At 52.7% G+C, this 20,901-nt stretch overlaps 8 protein-coding genes across 8 annotated transcripts; 3 read left to right on the top strand and 5 right to left on the bottom strand.

The window, feature by feature from the left end:
- Positions 1-1,847: 1,847 nt before the first annotated feature.
- Positions 1,848-2,923, bottom strand: A1O9_01060 (uncharacterized protein; the record flags this gene model as incomplete). Its single annotated transcript, XM_013410220.1, has 2 exons — positions 1,848-2,359; positions 2,458-2,923. 2 exons carry the CDS (start codon positions 2,921-2,923, stop codon positions 1,848-1,850), a joined length of 978 nt encoding a protein of 325 aa, XP_013265674.1.
- Positions 2,924-4,835: 1,912 nt separating this feature from the next.
- Positions 4,836-6,805, bottom strand: A1O9_01059 (uncharacterized protein; the record flags this gene model as incomplete). Its single annotated transcript, XM_013410219.1, has 2 exons — positions 4,836-6,311; positions 6,347-6,805. 2 exons carry the CDS (start codon positions 6,803-6,805, stop codon positions 4,836-4,838), a joined length of 1,935 nt encoding a protein of 644 aa, XP_013265673.1.
- A 1,405-nt stretch (positions 6,806-8,210) lies between these two features.
- Positions 8,211-9,479, top strand: A1O9_01058 (uncharacterized protein; the record flags this gene model as incomplete). The annotated part of the gene is made up of 1 exon (XM_013410218.1): positions 8,211-9,479. The coding sequence occupies one exon, from the start codon at positions 8,211-8,213 to the stop codon at positions 9,477-9,479; it is 1,269 nt and encodes a 422-aa protein (XP_013265672.1).
- Positions 9,480-9,657: 178 nt separating this feature from the next.
- On the bottom strand, positions 9,658-10,161 carry A1O9_01057 (uncharacterized protein; the record flags this gene model as incomplete). The annotated part of the gene is made up of 1 exon (XM_013410217.1): positions 9,658-10,161. One exon carries the CDS (start codon positions 10,159-10,161, stop codon positions 9,658-9,660), a length of 504 nt encoding a protein of 167 aa, XP_013265671.1.
- Positions 10,162-11,052: 891 nt separating this feature from the next.
- On the top strand, positions 11,053-11,795 carry A1O9_01056 (uncharacterized protein; the record flags this gene model as incomplete). Its single annotated transcript, XM_013410216.1, has 2 exons — positions 11,053-11,074; positions 11,128-11,795. The coding sequence occupies 2 exons, from the start codon at positions 11,053-11,055 to the stop codon at positions 11,793-11,795; spliced, it is 690 nt and encodes a 229-aa protein (XP_013265670.1).
- Positions 11,796-12,474: 679 nt separating this feature from the next.
- On the bottom strand, positions 12,475-13,332 carry A1O9_01055 (uncharacterized protein; the record flags this gene model as incomplete). Its single annotated transcript, XM_013410215.1, has 1 exon — positions 12,475-13,332. The coding sequence occupies one exon, from the start codon at positions 13,330-13,332 to the stop codon at positions 12,475-12,477; it is 858 nt and encodes a 285-aa protein (XP_013265669.1).
- A 1,987-nt stretch (positions 13,333-15,319) lies between these two features.
- On the bottom strand, positions 15,320-16,186 carry A1O9_01054 (uncharacterized protein; the record flags this gene model as incomplete). Its single annotated transcript, XM_013410214.1, has 1 exon — positions 15,320-16,186. One exon carries the CDS (start codon positions 16,184-16,186, stop codon positions 15,320-15,322), a length of 867 nt encoding a protein of 288 aa, XP_013265668.1.
- A 1,080-nt stretch (positions 16,187-17,266) lies between these two features.
- Positions 17,267-20,838, top strand: A1O9_01053 (uncharacterized protein; the record flags this gene model as incomplete). Its single annotated transcript, XM_013410213.1, has 3 exons — positions 17,267-17,498; positions 17,599-19,116; positions 19,166-20,838. 3 exons carry the CDS (start codon positions 17,267-17,269, stop codon positions 20,836-20,838), a joined length of 3,423 nt encoding a protein of 1,140 aa, XP_013265667.1.
- Positions 20,839-20,901: the final 63 nt, after the last annotated feature.

The raw sequence follows: 20,901 nt of genomic DNA, 5'->3' as shown, positions 1-20,901 counted from the left end.
GAACCTCGCTGATTTGTTGGGTAGGAATGCCTTGCCGATCCGCCATCGCTTTGAGTTGGTTGTAGGTCTCGAAGACAACATCTGACCATTTCATCGGGTCACGGAGTCCGTATTGTTTTTGATAATTGCTCTGAGCCGTAACAGATCCGGTAGCGGTGTTGTAAGTATTCGCTAATGAGCTCCCGTCCTTGCTGCTATTTCCTGTTACTCTGATCGGAACCGAGCCATCCTTGTTTGGGGCCACAAAATCAACGTTGTAAAGGCTCAGGAATATACGGGTCATCTGGTCTTTGAACGCTTTGAGTTCTTGCTCAGTCGGAGTCGCGACAGTGGCGGCATCAATAGCTGCGAGGACCTTCCTGCCAGTCGTCAAACTGGCCTGGTAGTTTTGTTCTGGTGTGTTGTTGTCCACACGACCTTTCTCAGACGGGAAGATTTGGCCCAGATTCTTGTAGTTCATGACTTTCTGGACTATCTTCTCGATATCCTCCTGCGGGAGGCCTGCCATGAGCAATCTAACCTGAGGCGCAATGAGCGCGCCAGGTACTTTCTCAACCGCTTTCTCTGGTGCTTTGCCTTTCATCTGGAGACCTTTGTCCTCCCATACCCTGTAGTCTGGAAGATTCTGAGCATGCTTTGCGTCAGCCGCACTATTAGGGTCGGAAATTTGGTTTAAGACGTTTTGAAACTGGGCTGCCATTGCCTCGTCGCTGACCAAGAGATGTAGGGGAGTTGGCGGCGGGAGCACTTGCTCTTCGCCGTGTTGAGCCATCTTTACACTTGTAAACGAGCAGGAAATCCGAAGAGTTCGATGAGAGTGATAAGACAATAACCCGTAAAGCCAAATGAGCCCAGGGAATTAATTCTGAAGTACCGATGTTGCTGGGGCGCTGGATGAAAGTGTGTCTGAGCACACATATTTATACCATGAACGCCTCCAAGGCCCTCTATTCCAGAGGTAAAACATTCAAGTTCAGCTTCCATGCAGCTGCCTCTTTCATCTAAAATGAGGTTGCAATTCCCCCTTTCCCCTACAAGGGCTTGCATCATGCTGGAAGCGATGGTGTAGCTGAAGGCTGACAGACCTTGGCTTCAATCGTCAATATGCCAAATAACATTGTACTGTAAGAAAACATATCAAATACGTATGCATGGAGACCTGTGTCTGCTAATGTTCAAGCTGGGCATTGGATTGAGAAGGCTGCATCTCGCTTACACAAGAGGGATATCCATTGGAATATAGAGATTCTTGGTGTGGGAGCGAACATTCGCATCGGAAATAGTTGGCTGTTGTTGGTTAGTCGGTTCGTGTATGTTATTCGCTGCCACGCGATAAGTCGACGACCCTTGTCGTCCATTCTTTCACCCTTGTGACAGTATCACGCAGAAATTGTGTTGATAGACTGAAACCCATAGCTGAATCCATGATTAGATTATGATAGAACTAATCGCTTGGTTGGGACAGCCCCTGCCCTCAGAAGTTCTATCTCAGCGGACAATGCATCCAGGAACAGATGAGCCTCCTGTGAGGCTGTGCTCCTTTGAGTGAGTAATCCTCCAGATTCAATGGTCTGAATCGTCATAAAAATTGCGGACGCTTGTGTCCAGCGTCCAGCGTCCAGTGACCTTGAAGATTTCATGGATGCCCGTCCCATGACTACATCAATCCAACTCCAAAATAACAGGAGCAATTCAATGCTCAAAGAATCCAACACCCAGATCGCTATGTATGCTCCATTGATTGTTGTACATGTGACGAGTCTGCCTGATAGCTAATTTTTACTCGTAAACCCTGAAACCGAAAGAAGAAGAGCCTTAGGAACAAAGAGGAAAACCTAGCCATAAACTTAGTCATCCTGCGCCGCAGGCCGTAACCGTAGTCCGTCCGGAAATCTCAGTGAGCTTGTACAGGTAATCTCGCATCCAAAGGTGAGATGAAAAGCCCGAGACGTCTCAATCGCCCATAGCTGCTGCTGCAATGTCGGATTGTGGGCAAATGCATTAATTCCACCACGTTGAGTCAACATGGCCCGGAGAGCATCTTCATGCAGTCGGACCTCATTCGTCTGCCCGAAATCTGCAGTGTAAACCAGCAAGAGAAGAACTGCCTGGATAACTGCATCGCTACTCGTGTGTCCAGACAGCCGTAGTCGATTCCGCAGTGCGTTCGTCCCTTGGCTGAGATGTGATTGTGCATCTACCTGGTCTTGTACGGTCTCTGGACTGGCGTGTAATTTCCACCGCATGGCATACGCGTATGCCAGAAGGAGATGTCGAGGTGCTTCATGGTCAAGCATAAATGCTACCGCCGCGTCAAGGGCGCCTCTGGAGGTGCTATGGTGGCAAATTGTACTGGAAACTAGAATTGGCAGCTGTTAGCATGCTGTTTACTTGTATCACTAATGGGCTCAGGTTTCATACAGTATGGTGATTTCTTGATCCCTGCATAGTACTTACAGAATTCCATGATTGCATCACCTTCTGGGATCGACTTCGAGGAAGGGAGAGGCGCTTCGATCTCCGTAATCGAAGCTGCTCGGCTTTGAGACGTCTCGGACTCTTGGTCTGTCTGGTTGCTTGATGTTCGATCCTGCCGGGGCCTCTCTGTTGACGGTGCAGGTGATATACTTGCGCTACTGGCGGATGAGGTTGTCGTGGTGTCGCCATCCCCTCGCGGAGGACGTCTTCCCCATTCTAGATACCGGCTTTGGCTGGACCGTCGCAACAGCCTTGATCGTGCGTCTCGTCTTTGAGCTGCAGAGTGATATGCGGTATGCCTCTGTATGGCACTTCTGACATTTGGGTCTTGACTGTCGACAAATTCAATGATGTTAGGGGGGCGTGTGTCCCCTGGATCGTTCCTCAGAGCTTGTTCGTCCCTCGATGAATCGTCCTCGAGGGGAGGTTCACCACTGGCTGACATGTATGGTGAAGTGAAGATATAGTTGTGACCTAGAAGGGCAGACTGTAAGACAGTGGAAGGTCTTTGGATGCAGAATAGTCCTCCTTCAATGGACTGACGCCACTGTTTAATGGTCCACCACTTCAGTCATGAGATGTCTCGCGTTTATCTGGTTGAAGTCCTTCATTGGAGAAGTAAGGCTTAGAGAGGGACTTATGCCACTTATGCCAGGCACAAGTAGCGAGGCTTCCACACGTCCAAGCGGAGGGTTATAAGCGAAGATCAGGAAGCAGGGCTGAGACTGGGAATATAAGGGCAGGGTGCTTCGCCGCCAGATCGCCGGCCATGCCGTGCCATTAATATAGCCATTCTAGAAGTCCAGAGAATGATCCTGGTCCGCATGGAACATTCGCTCCGTCGTGTTGGGACAGGGTGCCATACATCTTTGTCAGAGTCTGGCCCAGGCCTTTGATGGAGCCAGGTACGGTGTGTTCCGCTGTGATCGAGCACCCACGTGCCTTGGCCTGACGTACGAATCAGAAGAGTCGGGTTCTTGTGGTAGCGGTAATGCCGGGATACCAGAAGGGTAGAGACTCTGGAGGAGCCATGGCATTGAGACCAGTAGATTCAAGGATTGAGCGACTTTCGCGCGGGAGATGACCATCATGAGGCATTAGTAGTGGAAAAGGGAGTGCAAATTGAGCAGACTCAATGTCCAAAGTCGTGTAGAATCTGCGAATCCCAGCGGTTGGTATCTCCTGGATGATTCGGTACCGGCGTCCTCCTCAGCCCTAAGCAGTTAAGGGGCCACAGTGTACGGAATACTCGTACCTGGTCGTCCGCAAGTCGAAGTTTCGGGCACACGCCCGGTTGTTAGCAAAGAGCGAATAGCGACTCGCGAGGCTTGGCTAGTCAAAGCGAATGCATCATCTAATAAGGAATCCCGACCAATCCCGTCACCCGTTCGGTCTGCTGACCTCGCCACCCACCGACCAAAAAGATCGACGAGCCGACTTAACCTTGATTTCAAAAGTGCAACAGAGTTCACTCATATCGCTCAGATCGACATGTTCTGCAACTTAAGTACGAGGGAATGATGTATTTCATTCCGCGCCACAAGGCCTGAGGCGCAAGATTACATATCTACCACTATATCGAGGTTGACTCATGCGCAGTAATAAGCACTGTGTGGTATCTAGACCGAGATCTCGAAGCTCAAACCGCGGCTTTGACTTAAGGAACAATAGTATGTTTTGCAAAGACGGCAGTTTTCGGCTCAAAAGAAGAATTATGAGTGCCTGTCAATCATGTGGTAGATGTGGGGACGTGAATACCTTGAATACTTGTGGTGTTCGCGTAAGGGGTAAAATAATAAAGGCGATCAAAGCCTCGCAGTTCATACGAGTAAGTATGCCTGATGACCTTGACTAGAGCCCGCGTTATCACGTGAAAGGCCTGTCAATTGTTGCAGGCATTGCGCCTCAGCCGCTGTCATGTGATCAAACACCTGATACCAATGGTCATGTGCCTCAACAAGGCTGAGTGTCCACCTGACTGCCCTTGATGAGCGAGATCGACGACGATCTGCGTAATGCTCCTTTCTGTAGACGTCGTACCGGAAATGCAATGCGTCTAGTTTGTAATAGAGCCAGAGCCATCAGAAGAACACACGTGCCCTGAGCCTAGACTTGTGATTCCCGCACCTTCATCCATACAAGGATCCTAACAAGTGCCCGGGCCAGTTGCTATTTAAAATAATGCAGTGGTGAAAGAGCTTACAGGCGGAGACATGCGCCAATGAGACTACATGGCGGATGAGGACGCTTGAGCAGATGCAATTGATTCAATACCGTTAAACATTACGCAAAATCTAAGCACAGCCGATCAGAGCTGGACACGACATCCCTTTTCTGCTTGAGTATCTTGAGAACATCTATCGCCTTCGAGCTTTGCCAGCTGCCTTTTTGCTGGTCCCATTCTTTCCTTTATTGCCTGTATTAGATGCTGTTGCACTTCGAGTCTGTATCGCGTAATCTCCTCCTGGTCGCTCGGAGACATCAACTTGAACACCTTCGTCATAATCGCTATCGTCGTCGTCATCTTCCTGCTCCGATCCACTTGGAGCGAGATATCGCATGACGTCGTCAGAATCATTGGGTAGAAAGAGTTCATCTTGTGGGCGACGGTAGGTGACAGGTGAATGTTGATGTGCCAAAGGAGGTCCCGAGGCAACACGTCGCTGCGGAGATGCATAGCGAGGGTCAGAAGGGTCAAAGCGAGGTGCCCTCGACGTACTTGTCTGATAAGGCAATTGGTCCAGGGGCACATTTACTAGACTAGAGGTGGATCGAGCTCGAGGTTCCCAATCTGGTTCCGAAGGATCAGGTCGCGAAGCACGAGAAGAGTTGGACCCGGGCCTCTGCGAGTAAATCGCATCTGGGTTTGAAGCATAACGGGTGGCGAAATAAGGATGCTGATAAGGGGGAGCTTGTTGTATCTGCTGCTGCAATTGTTGCTGTTGCCGAAGCGATTGTGTGGAGTTGGTTCGGTGGCCTTGACGTGAGGATTCAGCGTGCCGTGGGACAGCAAAGTAATGGCCTTGAGGATAAGGAAGACGGCGGCCAACATGGCTATATTCCTGGTCGACAGGATACCCCTGGTATGCCGCCACAGGGTCCTCCCGCTCTCCGCGGCTAGAGGTATTAGATGCAATACTTGGCCCACGGTCCCGAGTTTCAAAGGGTTTGCGCCTTGGAGAATTGCTGGCCGATTTGTTGTCATTCCTGCCCGTCATTTTACGTACCTCGACAGGCTTGCGCTTTATAGGGGCCTCTTTCTTGCTCTTGGGGGCAACCATCTGTGGGGCTGCTGAGGACCGAGGTGGGTTCTGGTTCCGCTCTGATCGATCCAAAGCATCAATTTCAGCTCGACTCAACTTGACGTTGGCCTTACCCAGCGCCCTGGCACGTGCAATTCTCTCCAGAGCTCTCTCCACAAGCATATCCTCTTTGTCCTTGTACACCATTTGTAGTTCTTGTCGAGGGACCAGACTTGAGTTTGGGTTGTAGTCATCTTCATCTTCTGAAGGAGTAAAATCATTGTACTTGTCACCTGAACGCCGTCGGCGAAGTCCGCCACTTCCCAAGTCTATCCCAGTAAATCGAAGCTCATCTGAAACAAATCGTTTATCACCGTAATCTTGGTCGAGCTCTACACCTTGTGAAATGTCATCATCAGTATCGAGTTCTTCCACACGATCATCATACGCCCACGACCGCCGGAGATCGCGTTGTCTGTCGTTCCTCCTCCCCGGTCGTCCCCCTGGTGGTCTTCCCCAAGGGGGCAAATCGTAAGGAGTTCGCGGCCGACCACCTAGACCGCCTCCTCGGAAAAAGCATTCTCGATAGGTCTATCCATGAGGGAAGCATGCCCGAGAATGGTGACGCCTGTAGCGCCAATCAACCACAAAAAGGTGGTGATGGGAGAAGAAATGAAAGCCACGGGGACAGCGATACAGGCGAGGCCAGTGTAGAGCTGGGACGAAGTGACTCGGAGAGTGCCTATCTCAAGATCGTTGCCACCGAGTTTGCCAATAGCCCACATGCCACCCACAACAAGGATGATATCGAAAAGGAGCCAAAGATTGGTAAGGAGGCTGTAGACACTGAGCATGACAAAAACGACGGCATAGTTGGAAGAGAAATGAGAGAGGTTGTAGTTGACACGACTCTGAACCTCGCCAAAGTTGTTGGGCTTTGACAATCTCTTGAGGTCTAGGAACTCGGAGATGGGTTTGATGTTAGCAAACCTGGAGGCGATCGACTGAGATCGGACACTGCTGAAGCGATCGGAGAGATTGAGACGCGACGTGATGGCGTCGAGAGGAATGCTGATTCTTGCCATTTTTGGTGATCTGGAAGGTGAGATATGAAGGTGAGTGGGAAGATTAAAGAAGGTTATGTTTCTAGATACAAGTCAGCGATTATGACCATGACAGGTAGTCGAAGATGCGCAGGCAGGGCGGTTGGAGTTGCATACTACTAGTAGTAACAGGTTTTGGTTGAATTCGGAAAGAGGTTGCGATGTTGCAATGAAGGTGGCAGAAGTGAATTCTGGAACGAGTGAGTGGATGCGTCAAAGAGACACCAATGTATAGTTATGAAGACAAAGGATGGATGAGATGGGGACAGGCAACGATGGTTCCTCGAAAGCTGAGAAGGTGGAATTTTTTGGTTGGGACGGGGGTGGTGGTTACGTTTACCCCTATGGCTTGTGAAATCTCTGGGAGACTGATTGTGCCGTAAGGGGGGCTGTCGTTGTCCCGGATTTGGCTGAGCTGACTTTAGTGACGGTTTAGGACTTAGAGGGAGAGTCTCTTTGCCTCTCTGGTGCTCTGGAGGGGCGACTTTAAGCGGCGGCGGGGGTGCCGGGAGGGCCCTGGCCCCTGTGGGAACTGAGAACTTGGAATTGGACGATCTGACAGGCACCACTCAAAGCGATCAGACCAGCCCTGGGGATCTGGTTCAGTGGTTTCTGGTTCTGGTGCCAGGCTTCGTTTCTCGCTTCGCACCGCCTAGGAACTCGTCCTCAGCCACACCCAATTTTGGATATTTGAAGGTGATTTCGAATGTGTGGGTACCTGAGACAGGCACAGGCACAGTGTACAAGGTACAGCACAGACACTTTCTCACCTTCTGCTCCCTCGCCCTGCCCGCTGCAGGCTCAAGGGTTGGTGAGTATCATTGACCTGACGTTTTGTGTGTTTGGTCTGTAGGAAGGGAGGAGAAGAGAAAGGGAAGGAAAACGCAGAGAAGATAATAGAAAAGCGGAAAAAGAGGGCCTGCCTGCCTACCAGCCTGCCAGCAAGCCGCCCGCGGGGAAGGAGCCACCATTTGATCAGGTAACTAATACACTTTCTCTCCCGAACGTGAAGTGACTGCGGGTGCGCTTTCAGCCCAGTACTACTCCGTACTAATTACTCCGTGTCCTACTCGTGCGAGTACAGCGAGTTTGCAACTCTGCCAGTGCCAAATGCACAGGTGGCCGCTCGCCACGCCTGGTCCATCTCCATCACCACCAACACCCATTGCCCCATCCCCCATTTGGGCCTGCGTCTCTGTCCTGTACCTTGTTCATTGGCTCCACGTTTTTTCTCGGGCACCATCGCACCACCGTTTTCTACATCCCGCATCTGCCCACTGCCTCATTCTTCTTTACCCTCCCTTCCACCTCGGGATTCTATCTTACTTATCTCGGACATTCCGTTTTTGGTCCTTTTCTCCTGCTTGGGTGGGGGTCGAGGTTGAAGATGAGGCCGCGAATCCTGCACTTCCTCACCCTCTGCACCCTCCTGTGTCTGGTTGCTGCCTGGTCTAAGGAGGATTACGAAATATTCAAACTCAAGGATGAGGTGGATGCTTCTGAAGGTCAAGGCGTGACTTTCTACGACTTTCTTGGTGTCAAATCCTCCTCGACCGTAGATGAAATCAGTAAAGCCTTTCGCAAGAAATCACGCGCCCTCCACCCTGATAAAGCCAAACACTCCTTTGTTGCCTCTCGCTCTACCTCGAAGCCGACTCAGAAGCCCGGTGAGAAGAAGAAACCCGCCGTCCATGTCTCCAAGGGTCCTTCCGACCGAGAGCTCCAAAAGTTCCTCAAACAAGCCACCGAAAGATACCAAAGACTAGGAGTAGTTGCCAATATTCTCAAAGGCCCAGAAAGAGAGAGATATGATTTCTTCCTCCAACATGGCTTTCCTACTTGGCGTGGTACTGGTTACTACTACTCAAGATACAGACCTGGTCTTGGTACTGTCTTGACAGGATTATTCCTGGTTGTGGGTGGCGCCGCCCACTACTTTGTCTTGATCACCAGTTATAAGCGACAGCGAGAATTCATGGAGAGGTATATCAAACATGCACGAAAGACCGCCTGGGGTGACGAATCCGGAATCAGTGGTCTTGCTGCAATTGGCCAACCCGTGGATGTTCCTCAAACTCACACCGAGCCCGAGGCTGATCCGATGGCCAATCTAAACCGGCGGCAGAAGAGAGAAATGGAGAGACAAAACAAAAAAGACAAATCTACCAAGACCAAGCCTGCCAGGCCTGCGCCTGTCCCAGCCTCATCCAATACGGGAGACCGACGACGTGTCACTGCGGAGAACGGCAAGATTCTGGTCGTGGATTCAGAGGGAAATGTGTTTCTTGAGGAAGAGGATGAAGACGGAGAGACCCAAGAATATCTCCTTGACCTCGATGAAATTCCGAGACCTACCTTCCGAGATACAGCGGTAGTTCGCTTCCCTGTCTGGCTTTTTCGCAAGGCATTTGACCCTTTCCTGAAAAACACCGAGCCAATCCCCAGCAGAGAATCTCTACATTCGGAAGAAGTGCACCAACCAAGGGCGACCCCAGAAGTTGTTGTGTCCGGTAAAGCCACGCCACCTGGCGGCTCGGATCTGAGTGCAAGCCAGATCTCCGACTCAGGATTTGAGATTGTTGACTCGACTGGCATCGAGAATGAGATTGCCAATGTTCCCAACGCGAAGAAAAGGGGCAAGAAGGGGAAGAAATAAGCTACTTCGAGCGACAGACGCATTGCACGGGAGTTATGAGACTGTACGATTACATTGGCGATCAAAATAGAAAGGCCTTGAAAATGGAAAGAAGCGAGTTCATAAGCATTCGTTTACGTTCGTCTCAAATTTGATGTTCTCCCACTGTCATGCACCCACGGAGTAGATATATAGCACATTACATGAACATTTTCGCAATGCTCATCAACGAACCGATGCTCTCACCCATGCCACCACCCATGCCTGGTAGGGCAGATCCGCCGGGGAAATCCCTTGCGCCACCTCTGGCATAGAACCGCTCCGCCTGGTTTCTCTGTCCACCAGCCAGATTTTCCAGACCCCTGGGCAAACGAACGCCAAACTGGGCGAGGATCTTCGTGAGAGCGCCGCCCGTGATCAGCGGCATGATGACCAGGAAAAACACCTTGACGGGGTGCCGGCGCATGTACTCGTATATCTGGCGCAGGAAATGGCGGATGCGGTTGATGAAGCCAGACCGCGGGCGGGCGCGTGATGAGTGCCCACCGTTGCGCGACGAGCGGCTGCCGCCGCCGAGGGAAAAGAAGGACGACGCGCTTCGTGAGTAGGAGGGTCGGGAGGCATAGTAGCCTCCTGCGTGTGAGCGTCGTGATGGTGATCGGCTCCGGCTGCGGGAGCGGATCCCGTCGTTCCAGAATCCCATGCTTGACTGGTCGAGCGATCCCGCGAGGCGGAGAGGGTTCGAGGGCAGGGAGAGGAGGAGGTGGTATTGGATAGCTTCTCTGGCTCAAGGCAAGCTCATAGACCAGCCGGTGTCCTAAGCTTGACACTCGTGGTACAGTGACAGGTTTTCTCACGGCGCCTGTGGATAGCAGATAGTGAGAGGAGAGCGATTGGGCCCTTTTTCAGTTTGGGCGATGTCTGGAGTCTTTTGGGTACACCGAGGTTTCTGTAAGTCGCACTGTCTCTCTTGTGTGCCTTCCAACACCGTCGGACAACTGGAATGCACTCGTCTATTCTGATTTAGAGATGCTACATCTTCAGGGGGGGACACATGGAAATAGTTACTCCGTACTGTCCTTCAAGAAAAACACAACTCCGCAAGCAATTGGAGTGGCTGGGCTGGAGAATGGGGTCCCTCAGCATCAGGCTGCGACACCCCTGTCCCGCTTGGAGAGTCTGGGTGGTTGGCTGGAAACACCTGGCTTGGCTGCGAGACGCGCTAGTCTCAGAATTATATAGACTACAGCAGATGAGCCACCCTGTGGCTGTTGCTGAATCATATATTCATCACGTGATGATACAGGGCACGGTACTTATGATGTCATCAAAGTTGATATATCTCTGGGGTCTAAACGTATCATCAGGCACGCAGGCAAAAGTCCAGAGGTTCCTGGCAGAACACCTATCCCAATTGCTCAGTCTCCTTCCCATCGGTATCTGTCCTCCTAGATATATCCAACAATTCAGTCCCCCTGTGCCTGATCAAAAGGCCTCCTAAACGGACGGTTGTGAGCAACCCCACACGCAGGCCGTTCATTCTTCCTTCTGCCTGACCACCCTAACAACCCAAGTTGAACGCAACTTGACTAAGATGGCGGACCTCCCAGATTACTGTAAGTCTCATCCCCATTCAAAATCGCCAGGTTCGCTGCTCACCACATCCTAGATTCCGTCCTAGAGGTGTCCTCTACAGCGACCAACGAGGACATCAAGAAGGCATACAAGCGAGCGGCTCTGAAATGGCACCCAGACCGCGTTCCATCCGATTCGCCAGAAAGAGCTAAACGCACCAAGATGTTCCAAAAAATCAATGATGCATACTACACCCTGTCCGAGCCGACCAGACGGCGAGACTACGACGACGCCCGCGCCTACTCCAGCGGCACGGGATCTACTGCATTCGACGGCGACGACTTCGCCGACGAAGAGGTGCCCCGCCGTCCTGCAGCAGGAGGGACATCGTGGGCCAACATGTTCGGGTTCGGGAACAAGGCCGAGGGCTCACAAGAGGACGCATTCGCCAATGACCAGTTCCGCGGCGCTTTTGAGGAGATGATGGGCGAAGCTGACATGGCTGACCGAGAAGGCGGCACGACGGTGCCCAACAGGAGATTCTGGAGCATCATCGGCGGTATCTCTGGTTTCGCCTTGGGCTTCATCGCGGGAGACATTGTTGGCGCCATCCCCGGCGCAGCTGTCGGTAGTAAGATGGGCTCTATCAGAGACGCCAAAGGCAAATCTGTGTATGCCGTCTTTCAGTCTCTTGACCAGAGTCAAAGAGCCCGTGTTCTGAGTGAACTTGCTTCCAAGATCTTGAGTGGAGCCATCAGTTGAAGGATCATGTGAGCATATCACCCAACATCGTCATTACGTCTTTTTCAAAAGGGAAACACGCCCAAGCGCGAGGTGTCTCGTGGAGTTTGCATGGTGGGTTTCTATTTGATGTGCTTCTCCACACGAGATATGCATTGGATTCGTCTCGAATCAATTGACTTCTGTCTCAAAGGTGTGCCAGGTATTTTTGCGAAAGAAGTACACAACTATTGAGGGCATGGGCATCGCCCATCGGCCTTTCCACCCCACCCCTGCATAGAAATACATAGGAATGTAAAACAGAATTAGCACATCCGGAATACTTGTCCAAGTCCGCCCCTGGGCAGGGAAGACACACATTTAAATTTGATCGAGCGAGCTCGGCGACATTCCATATTTTGAAGGCGATGCAACTCGGCATGGCATTCCATTCGTCATGCTATTTAAGCTTTATGAGTACTGTACATCTGATCAGTTCTCCACATCGTCCTCCATGAGTTTATGTACATGTATGGCACCCCCTTCATGATGTAAATTCCTAACGGCCTGTCGATTATGTATTCGGTAAAAGATCGCTCAGTGCGCCAAACAATGCTTACAATGACGGCATGTGTTTTCTTACGTCCCAAAACAACATTTTGAAATGCAAAAGGAAAGAAAATAGTAATTGAAAGACATGAGGTTTGGTTCTTTGCTTTTCTCAAAAGCGGAATTTCCCGACACCCCATTTCTTCTGGCGTCCTAGATCCTGCTGATCAGCGGGGGCGTTAGGGCCGTTGGTCATGGCAGTGCCACGATAGGCGCCGTGGCCGATGAGATCTCTGCCGTCTGCGTTGGGGCCCTGGCTGTCGGTGGTGACTGGGGTTGAAGCATTGCTTCCATTGGTCAGGTTCGCCTTCTCGACATCAGTCTGGTGCCTCCAGCCCTGAGGCTGGTGCGACCTGCTGCGGACGGAGGGGAGCAGATCGAGCAAGAAGCTCAGGATATAGCCGGTGAAGACCAGTGCAACGATCCACTCAAAGACGGCGGCGATGTTACGGTGGTGTGTGAACGAGGTCCCGATGAAGACACCCGCCAGGGCCAGCTCGATCAGGATAAAGGCCAGCTTCACCCAGAAGCTGATCCGCAGGACGCGGTGCTCGCGGTAGTGGATGCCCAGGCGCTGGTAGGACGCGCAGATGAAGATGGCGGAGAGGATGTAGCCGCCGAGAAACAGCAGGAGGAAGCCGTCGTGCAGATGCGGGTGGCGGTACGTGTCGAAGATGGATAGGAGGATCAGGCCTGCGGAGCCCCCGACGGCGGAGATGATGGCGAGCATGGACAGGACCTTCTGCGCGGTGGACGTGTTGGGCACGAGGCGGCCGGTGTGTCGCAGCCAGCGCTCGGCCATGAAGCCCAGGTCCAGCGAGACGGTCGTGATGACGCTGCCGGTAATGAAGAGTGGTTTGAGCCCGTAGGCGCCCACGTCCGAGATGTAGGCTATCGTCTGCCCAGATTCCATCGAGGGGTAGATCGGGTGTCCGATCACTTCCCACCGGATGAACATTGCGAGGAGCATGGCTAGCCACCTGGAGGAGGATTCGTTAGTGGTTGGCCGCTGTGGTGGATAGGACCTACTACAGGGCTGACTTACATGCAGGCTGAGAGTACGGGAAAGATCCAACTTCCTAGATACCACATGTTGATGTCGGGGTGTGGAGGAATGGTCCGCCCAGGACGACCAGGTGAAGGGTGATTGCTAAGGCGATGGAGGACTCTCAAGGTATGGAAGTGGGGAGGGAACCACGAGAGAGGAAGAGAGGGAGAGAGGGAACCTCAAGCGTGAAGTGGTGGAAGGGTTTATGAAGAATAGTCCAAGGTGTCTAGTGTACAGGAATTTATGGTGTGTAAGCCAAAGGAAAAAACAGCAGGATGGGCGGACTGAAGGGGTTGTATATCAAGTTCGTAGATGAACGTCGTGAGTCGTGACAAGCAAAGGACTTGCGGTGGCACACACAGTGAAAAGCAAACACCGAGACGACTACATCATACACCATCCCTTGTGAGGCAATGCAACATGCGGTGCTGCACAATGGTACCCGCTTTGCTGGGAATCCTTGCGGAGATAGAACCTCAAATCAGAGTTCATCCGCGGAGCCGTGTTGGGCGGTGTTTGTGATACACTCAGGCGCAAGGCAGTGGGAGTACGTAGTCGCCAGCTCAATGAGCACATTGGACATACTGGTAGTGTCTTCCTACTGCCTACCAAGTACCTGACTCAGGACTCGGTAGACATGAGGCATAAAGTCCGGTAGTGGAGATCCGATCGGAATCCCGTCCGTGGGCGAAGTTGGTTTGACTTCTGACAAACCATGGTGCAGACGCTAGCTCACTCCCGAGAAGCCTCAGAGGGCGAAGGATCTGACAACCCACCAGGGGGATGCGGATGGTTTCGGTGCGGGCTGTTGGAATGTAGGTACGGGATGCATTTGTGCGGCATTCACAAATGGAGGAACAAGCATTTCCGCGTTTGGGAACGGCATCAAAAAAGGCATCAATGCAACAATGCAAGAAAAGAGTGTGAATGTTGGATTGACGTCATGGCTTGGATCCCGAGCAGCCGAGCCTTGACTCTTGGCTCTTGACGCAATGCGGATGTTGCAAGGGTGTACTGTACATACGAGTAAAGCATCCTTCAAATGCCTCGCGAATTCCATCCTTCCAACCCGGCTCCACCGGGGTCGATCCCGAGCGCCACGATTTGAATCCTGGCAGGGAAGACGTACGACGACACCCAGGCTACAACCACGGAGTATTCCAAACTGGGTGGTTCTTCAAGAATCGATGTCTAATTCTACCACCATGTAATGTAGCAAGGGCCATGTTGCACAGAACAGCACGTTCCAACACCATCACGTTCCAACTCTATACATGCTGCGAAGATCAGAGAGCTCAGGGCGGCTGGGCGGTACATATATGCCCTACTCAAGTACTCCGTAATAACACCGAGTACTCCTAGATCTCGCGACGTCAATGCGAGAGCTTGGCAAAAAGGGCAGTTATAGGCAGCAAGATACTATGAATGTACTATAGTCGACTAGTACATGATAGTATAGAGTACATCTGAGGTGGGACTTGAGTCTCGCAAAAGTCTCGTGCACGAAGTTGACCAGATCCGGATTACAGACTACTAGTGCAGAAGGCCCCCCTGTCAGCTCCTTGCTGACTACCAAGGATTGATGCTGACGAAGTGTTGAACACAAGCCCCATTTCCCGAATGAGGGCCGTGTCCTTGGCAACATCTGGGGTACTGCCCATGAGTGGCCCGAAGATGAAAGAGCCAAGTGGTGAGACTCTACCAGATATCTCCTTCAGTTGCACATCCCAGTAGGCGTCGGTTGTAAATGTCTTCCTTGGCCCACTCCTGGCCCACTCCTATCGGCGATCTGTTCGAGATAGTGGTAGCCTGGTCAAGTCATGGCATCTCCGAGCCCAGAAGGACGCTGTCAGGGGCCAGCTCAGGTCTTGGACGACCGCAAGCACGGCGTGGTGTAGTGTCTGCGCCATCAAGGCGACGTTGATTCATAACCGAGGAATTTCTTGATTCTGTCTTGCTGGCTATCTTCAACCCCAACACTTCGGAGGTAACTGCTGATACCTCCATATTTGGTGTCGATGTGCTGGACTACGACTTCACAAAAATCGGGAGGACACCCTGCAAAGGACTCGTCCAGCCCTATGCTCGCAATCTCCTCCATGCGGGCTTCTTTCTCGGGCTCCAACTCCTCCTCGGATAAAAGATAATCCTTAGTGATTGCCTGGATGGGAATGCCACACAAGAGGAGAGTCAGTAAGACGGTGATACCAGTGCGGTCCTTGCCCTGGGTACAGTGCACCAGAATCGGCCAGGAGCTTTCGTCGGCAAGAACATGGAAGAAGTCCTTGATTTCTGGACCGCTGTGGTCGAGAGTGTCGATGCCCAGGCCGGCGAGACCACGAGGCAGCATCAACTCTTTTCCAAGCACCGAGATACCCTGTGTGCGGTATCCCAATGCCATGAGCAGAACAAGCTTGGCCAAGCTCAGGTACTTCAATTGCCAGACGAGATAGCGTTCGAACCCCTTCCCGTTGAGATTGATGTTTGCATAGTGGATGCCCGGGATTTGGACAGCTTCTGCTGCAGCGCCGGCGAACTGGTCTACACCGCGCTTTTTGGCAGCATTGATGTGCTCTGTGCTGGAGCGGAGGTCAATGATTGTTTTGATGTGGTGTTGGTCCACCAGTTGATGTCGATCGGCGGGTGTGGCTTCATCGGGACGGGCGCTTCTGAACAGCAGGGCGGGTTTCAAGACCGGCGACCCAACTGTTGCATTGATGAAAGCTCCCACATCTCGGAAATTGAGCAGATTCTCGAATTCGATCTGGTTGCTCATGGCCGTGTTTCCGATCATCACAACAGCCGACCAGAGGGCTGGTGGTGATGATGATGATGCTGATGATGATGGTGGTGTTGTTGGGGCTCGACCGAGTTAAGATTTGGTACATGATGCGTTGCTGCCAGGCGGCAAGGTACAATAGAGAGCTATGGTGGGTATGGGCAGTGGCCAGTGGCCAGTGGGCACCGGCGCCCCTGGTATGCCACCCCCCCGATCCATGCTTCCCTGGTCCCCATCTAGTCCCCATGAGGAACGACCTAATTACATCATCCATAGGTAATGACATGCTGCCCAGCATGCTATTCCTGACAGAGCGAGCCACGGAGTACCCTATTTGTATGTCAGTCAACCCTGGTCCTTGATCTTTCCAGATAACGGACAGGCGAGGGCCGCTCCAGAAGCAGAGCAGCGAGTCAGTCGAGGGACCATGGCCATCGAACAGCACCGAATACTATGCTGCTTTGTTGGTGGGAAGGTGGCCCGGCGCAGGTCCAGAGGCTGGAGGCACTTCGGGCACCCTCGCACTGCCCGCGGGGCCTTATAGTACGAGGAGCCCCTACACATTACTGTCATGTCTAGGGCGACGATTGAGTTTCTTAACTGGAGCTCGGCGCCTAGACTACCACCATCGCAGTGCCATCTGTTGCTCTGGGCGGCAGATGTCCACCCTCCACGCCCCCATCAGCCGACGACGCCTTGCTTGTGTGGTTCCATCCCTCAGTTCTGCATGACGTATGTGGAGCGGATGACATAGACAGCTTGCATGATCAGATTCACCACCCGCACCCACGAGTCCACGCCTCCCCAGGACCAGCTATCCGCCATTCTCATGCTGCTCATGTCGCTTTGCCGTGGCACTCTACCTAGCTCCCTTTTACTACCACTGATTGATGTAGCTCTCGTCTGTAGCAATGTTATCGTTCTAGATACTTTGGATACTTTTGACACTTTTGGTCCCTTCAACACCTTGATTTTCCATGTTGTGGCTGTTGTGTGCGCACTTTGTATAGCTTCGTCGCTGCCCTCGCCCCATCCCCCCCTCCCCTCAGTCTGGCCCTCGGCGGCCAAGATCGCATCATGTCGGCCACCACTGCCACCGCCACCCCAACCCAGTCCTCCAGCTACCATCACCACACCGATCGGCCTGAACAACAAGGTCTGTTTCCTCCCAAACTGGCACTGCTACCAGACAGAATCGCTGACATCCATTCTACAGCCGCTTCTGCAGCTCTACAATCATTCAGAGACACTTCCTCAAAGCATAGTACCTCTTCGGTTCTTGACGAAGACGGTCGGCTATCTTCTGCCAGTATGCAACCCCCACCTGGCTGGTTGCACCACCACTGCACCTCACCACTATGACGTCCACCTCCCTCTGTGACTCTCAGACTACTAACAATCAAGTATAGGTGCCGCCCTCTCTCTGAAATACGCTCGCGCCCAAGACCTACCTTCCTATCCTTCCACCGGTGGAGTCCAGTTGGCTTCAGCCGGCGCTGCTGCAAGCCTGGCAGACTCGAACAAACGATCCTTCGAGCATTGGAAGCCTGGTTCCATTCCCGCTGCAAATAGGGCTGCCAATGTTGCAAAGGACTACGAGATGAATCCTATTTGGAAACCCGAATCAAGCCGCGCCGGTTCTCAGGCTGCTGCTGCCGCCCACAAGGATGCTGCACCCGTGGATATTTGGAAGGCTTCTGAATCAGAGCATGGCCATTCCGCTGCTTCGTCCGCTCTACAAAATCAGAAGTCGCCTCCTGCCATCACCGAGAGAACAGTCTCTTCCGATGGCCGCGAAAAAGCTTTGCTCGCAGCCAGAAAGTCCTTGTCCGGCGGTCGAAGGCGCGCTGAGTCGGCTCCTATACGGCCACAACCTCAATCCCCCAATCCCCACGCAGGATGGGCACAGAAGGCTGCCCTGTCTTCACAAAAGGGTGTTGGTCCTGGTTCACCTTCGACACCGGGCACTGCTGGCTTTGATGCCGCACGCATCCAAAATATGGCCAAGAACAATGTTTCTCGACAAATGTATACCTCCAACCCACCCGTCGCAATCGAAGTCGAGGAAAGGAAGAAACAGGACACGTTGCGCGCATCTGCAATCGCGATGGCCCGAAAAATGTACGCCATTCAGCAAGAACAGATAGATTCTGCCAAGGGCATTCACCGATCAGACAGCCATTTCGCTGCACATACTGCTCGACAGCGAGCCCTCTCCGATGCTGCTGCTCAGCCCTCCAAATCGCAAGACCTTCCCAGATACGAAAACCTCGAAGAAGCTGCTCGGAAGTTGGCTCATCAACGACTTTCAAGAATGCATGACGAAAATGCTGAATACAGACAGTACTACGGCGCCCAGCCGCCACCAAAACAATCAAGGCTGTCCCTCAGACGGCCCGCCCGCCGTGGCCCCAGCCCTCGTCGGAATAGCAGCAGTGACTCTGATGAAGAGCAATCCCGCCAAATTCGAGCACAGATGTCCATATTCCAGAGTAAATTAGCCGAAGTGGATGACAAGAAGAGGCAAACAGATCGAGATGCCCTGCTCGCAGCTGCGCACAAGAATGTAACAGCTCGACTCAACGCAATGGATGAGAAAGTCTTCTCAGAGACAGGCAAGACCAGTCCCCATCAACGAGAGCTGTGGGAGCGTCAAGCCCGAGAGCGAGCTCAAAGGGAGAGCGATGACAGACTCATGAATGTGGGTAAGGTGAACATCGGAGGTGGAAAGTATCTTGATCAATCAGAAATCGATGCGATTGCCAGGGCACGCATCCAACCAACGCTAGATGAAATCAACGAAAAGGCAGAGCAGCAACGAGCCCGAGACGAAGAAATCAGACTGGACCAAGAGCGAATCAAGGCAGAGGCTGCGGCGGAGAAGAAACGACAAGCTGAAATCAAAGCAGAGCAGAAAGCTATCGCAGGTAACTAATTTCTGCTCCATGGCTAGTATTATTGTCTAACATCAGATAGATCGTGAAAAAGCAGAAGCGAAAGCGAAGCTTGCGGAAGAGAAACGTCACAGGCAAGAGCAAGAACACGAAGAGCGGCGGGTCCGAAACGAACAAAAGGCCACGGAGAAGAAGGCTCGTGATGAGGCTGCTGCTGCCGAAAAGGAGCGCAAGCGAGCCGAAAAGGAGGAGAATATACAGACAACACCAAGCAAGCCCAGCCGACTTTCAACATTCTTGTCACGAGGAGCAACTGCCGGTGTAGCTGGAGGCACTGCCGGTGCAGCCGTTGCGGAGACCACAGGTGAAGGAGGAGGAGCGGCCACAAAGACAGTGGCCGCAGCCGCCCCTGGAACAGGTGCACAGGCTAGCCAAGACCCGGAAGGCGTTGATGCCCGAGGGGGAACTTTCCACGACCAAGCGACAATGGATCCCGCCGAGGCTGCATACGCCATTGCAGCTGACAGCGATGATGACAGCGACAATGACGATGAAAAGTCCCCTCAGAGACCAAATGATGCAAGGCGTCTATCAGACGATGACATTGGCCCTAAGGAGGCGGTTGCTACTGCCCCTGTAACAGGTATCGGTCAAGCCCAAGAGCCCACATCGCCTACCTCACCAACCTCCCCTTCCAAGAAAGACTCCAGAGTGAAATCATGGTTCAAGAAATTGAGGACGGGTAGCAAAGCTGAAAACGACATGGGGGAAAAACCTACATTATCAACAGAGACTGAACCCGAAAAAGCTGTCGAGACGTTGAAGGAAGAAGAAAACGAAGAGGAAAAGAAAGAGGAAAAAGAAAACGTCGATCGGGCCTCATCTGATTCGGCCCGTGATGTTGCCCTTGCCGGCAAAAGTGACAATGAGACAGATGACTTGTACGGTGCGGGGGATAAATCCAAGGACGGAGTGTCGCCCGCCCCGTATGCAGTCGGGCAGGAACCACAAACAAGCGAACAGCGCAGTCGATCCATTAGTCCTGTTTCATCCAGTCTGAGCGAAGACCCGTACGTAATTGCAGCCGATGTTGCTTCGTCGAGGTATTCGGCCGAACACACCAATTCGAAAAGGAACTCCGGTGCAGACCAAGCAGCCCCTGTCGAGGACTGGGACGACGAGCCTCGGGGAAGGAAGGGGTTCCGTGAAAGGTTCTTGAAGAAGGTCATTCCAGGAAGAGACAAAGACAAGCAGAAGCATGCCTCAACCGAGGCAGCACCTACATCAGCAGCGGTGGCGCCTATCGGTGAGCGTGCAGACATCGAGCCAGCGAAGTCATCTGATCTTGAACAGCACACAGCCGCCCCGGGGGCGAATGAGGCGTCGTCCACGCCACCTGCGAACCCTGACTTGGCCATGCTTCATGACACGGAACCTCTGCGCGAGAAGATGCAAGAACCATCCACGATGTCAACTGAACCAGGGGACACACCCGCCACGGGGGCCACGACGCCGACATTAGCACACACAGCGACGAATGACGGTGAAGACGACTTCGAAGAAGCAAGGGACACCTTCGACGAAGGCGCACTGGCCGCTCGGCCGAAAATCATCGATGTCTCCAAGGCACAACAGTTGAAGCCAGAACTAGTCGATGTGACGAGCCCGACCAGTGGTGCGAAGAAGGGCAGTGCCAGTCCTGTGGGAAGTAGACACAGCGCCGGGGGTGGGAGCCGGTTTACCGAGGAATTGTAATCGACGGTCTTTTCAAGACGGAACTGAAGCATTGAAGTTTCTCGAGGGGTGGGCTTCACAGAT

This window comes from Exophiala aquamarina (genome assembly GCF_000709125.1).
Source record: "Exophiala aquamarina CBS 119918 chromosome Unknown aczIA-supercont1.1, whole genome shotgun sequence".
Taxonomy (NCBI): Eukaryota; Fungi; Ascomycota; class Eurotiomycetes; order Chaetothyriales; family Herpotrichiellaceae; genus Exophiala; species Exophiala aquamarina.
The sequence above is the reverse complement of the archived record's forward strand: the minus strand, read 5'-3'. Positions and strand labels throughout refer to the sequence as shown.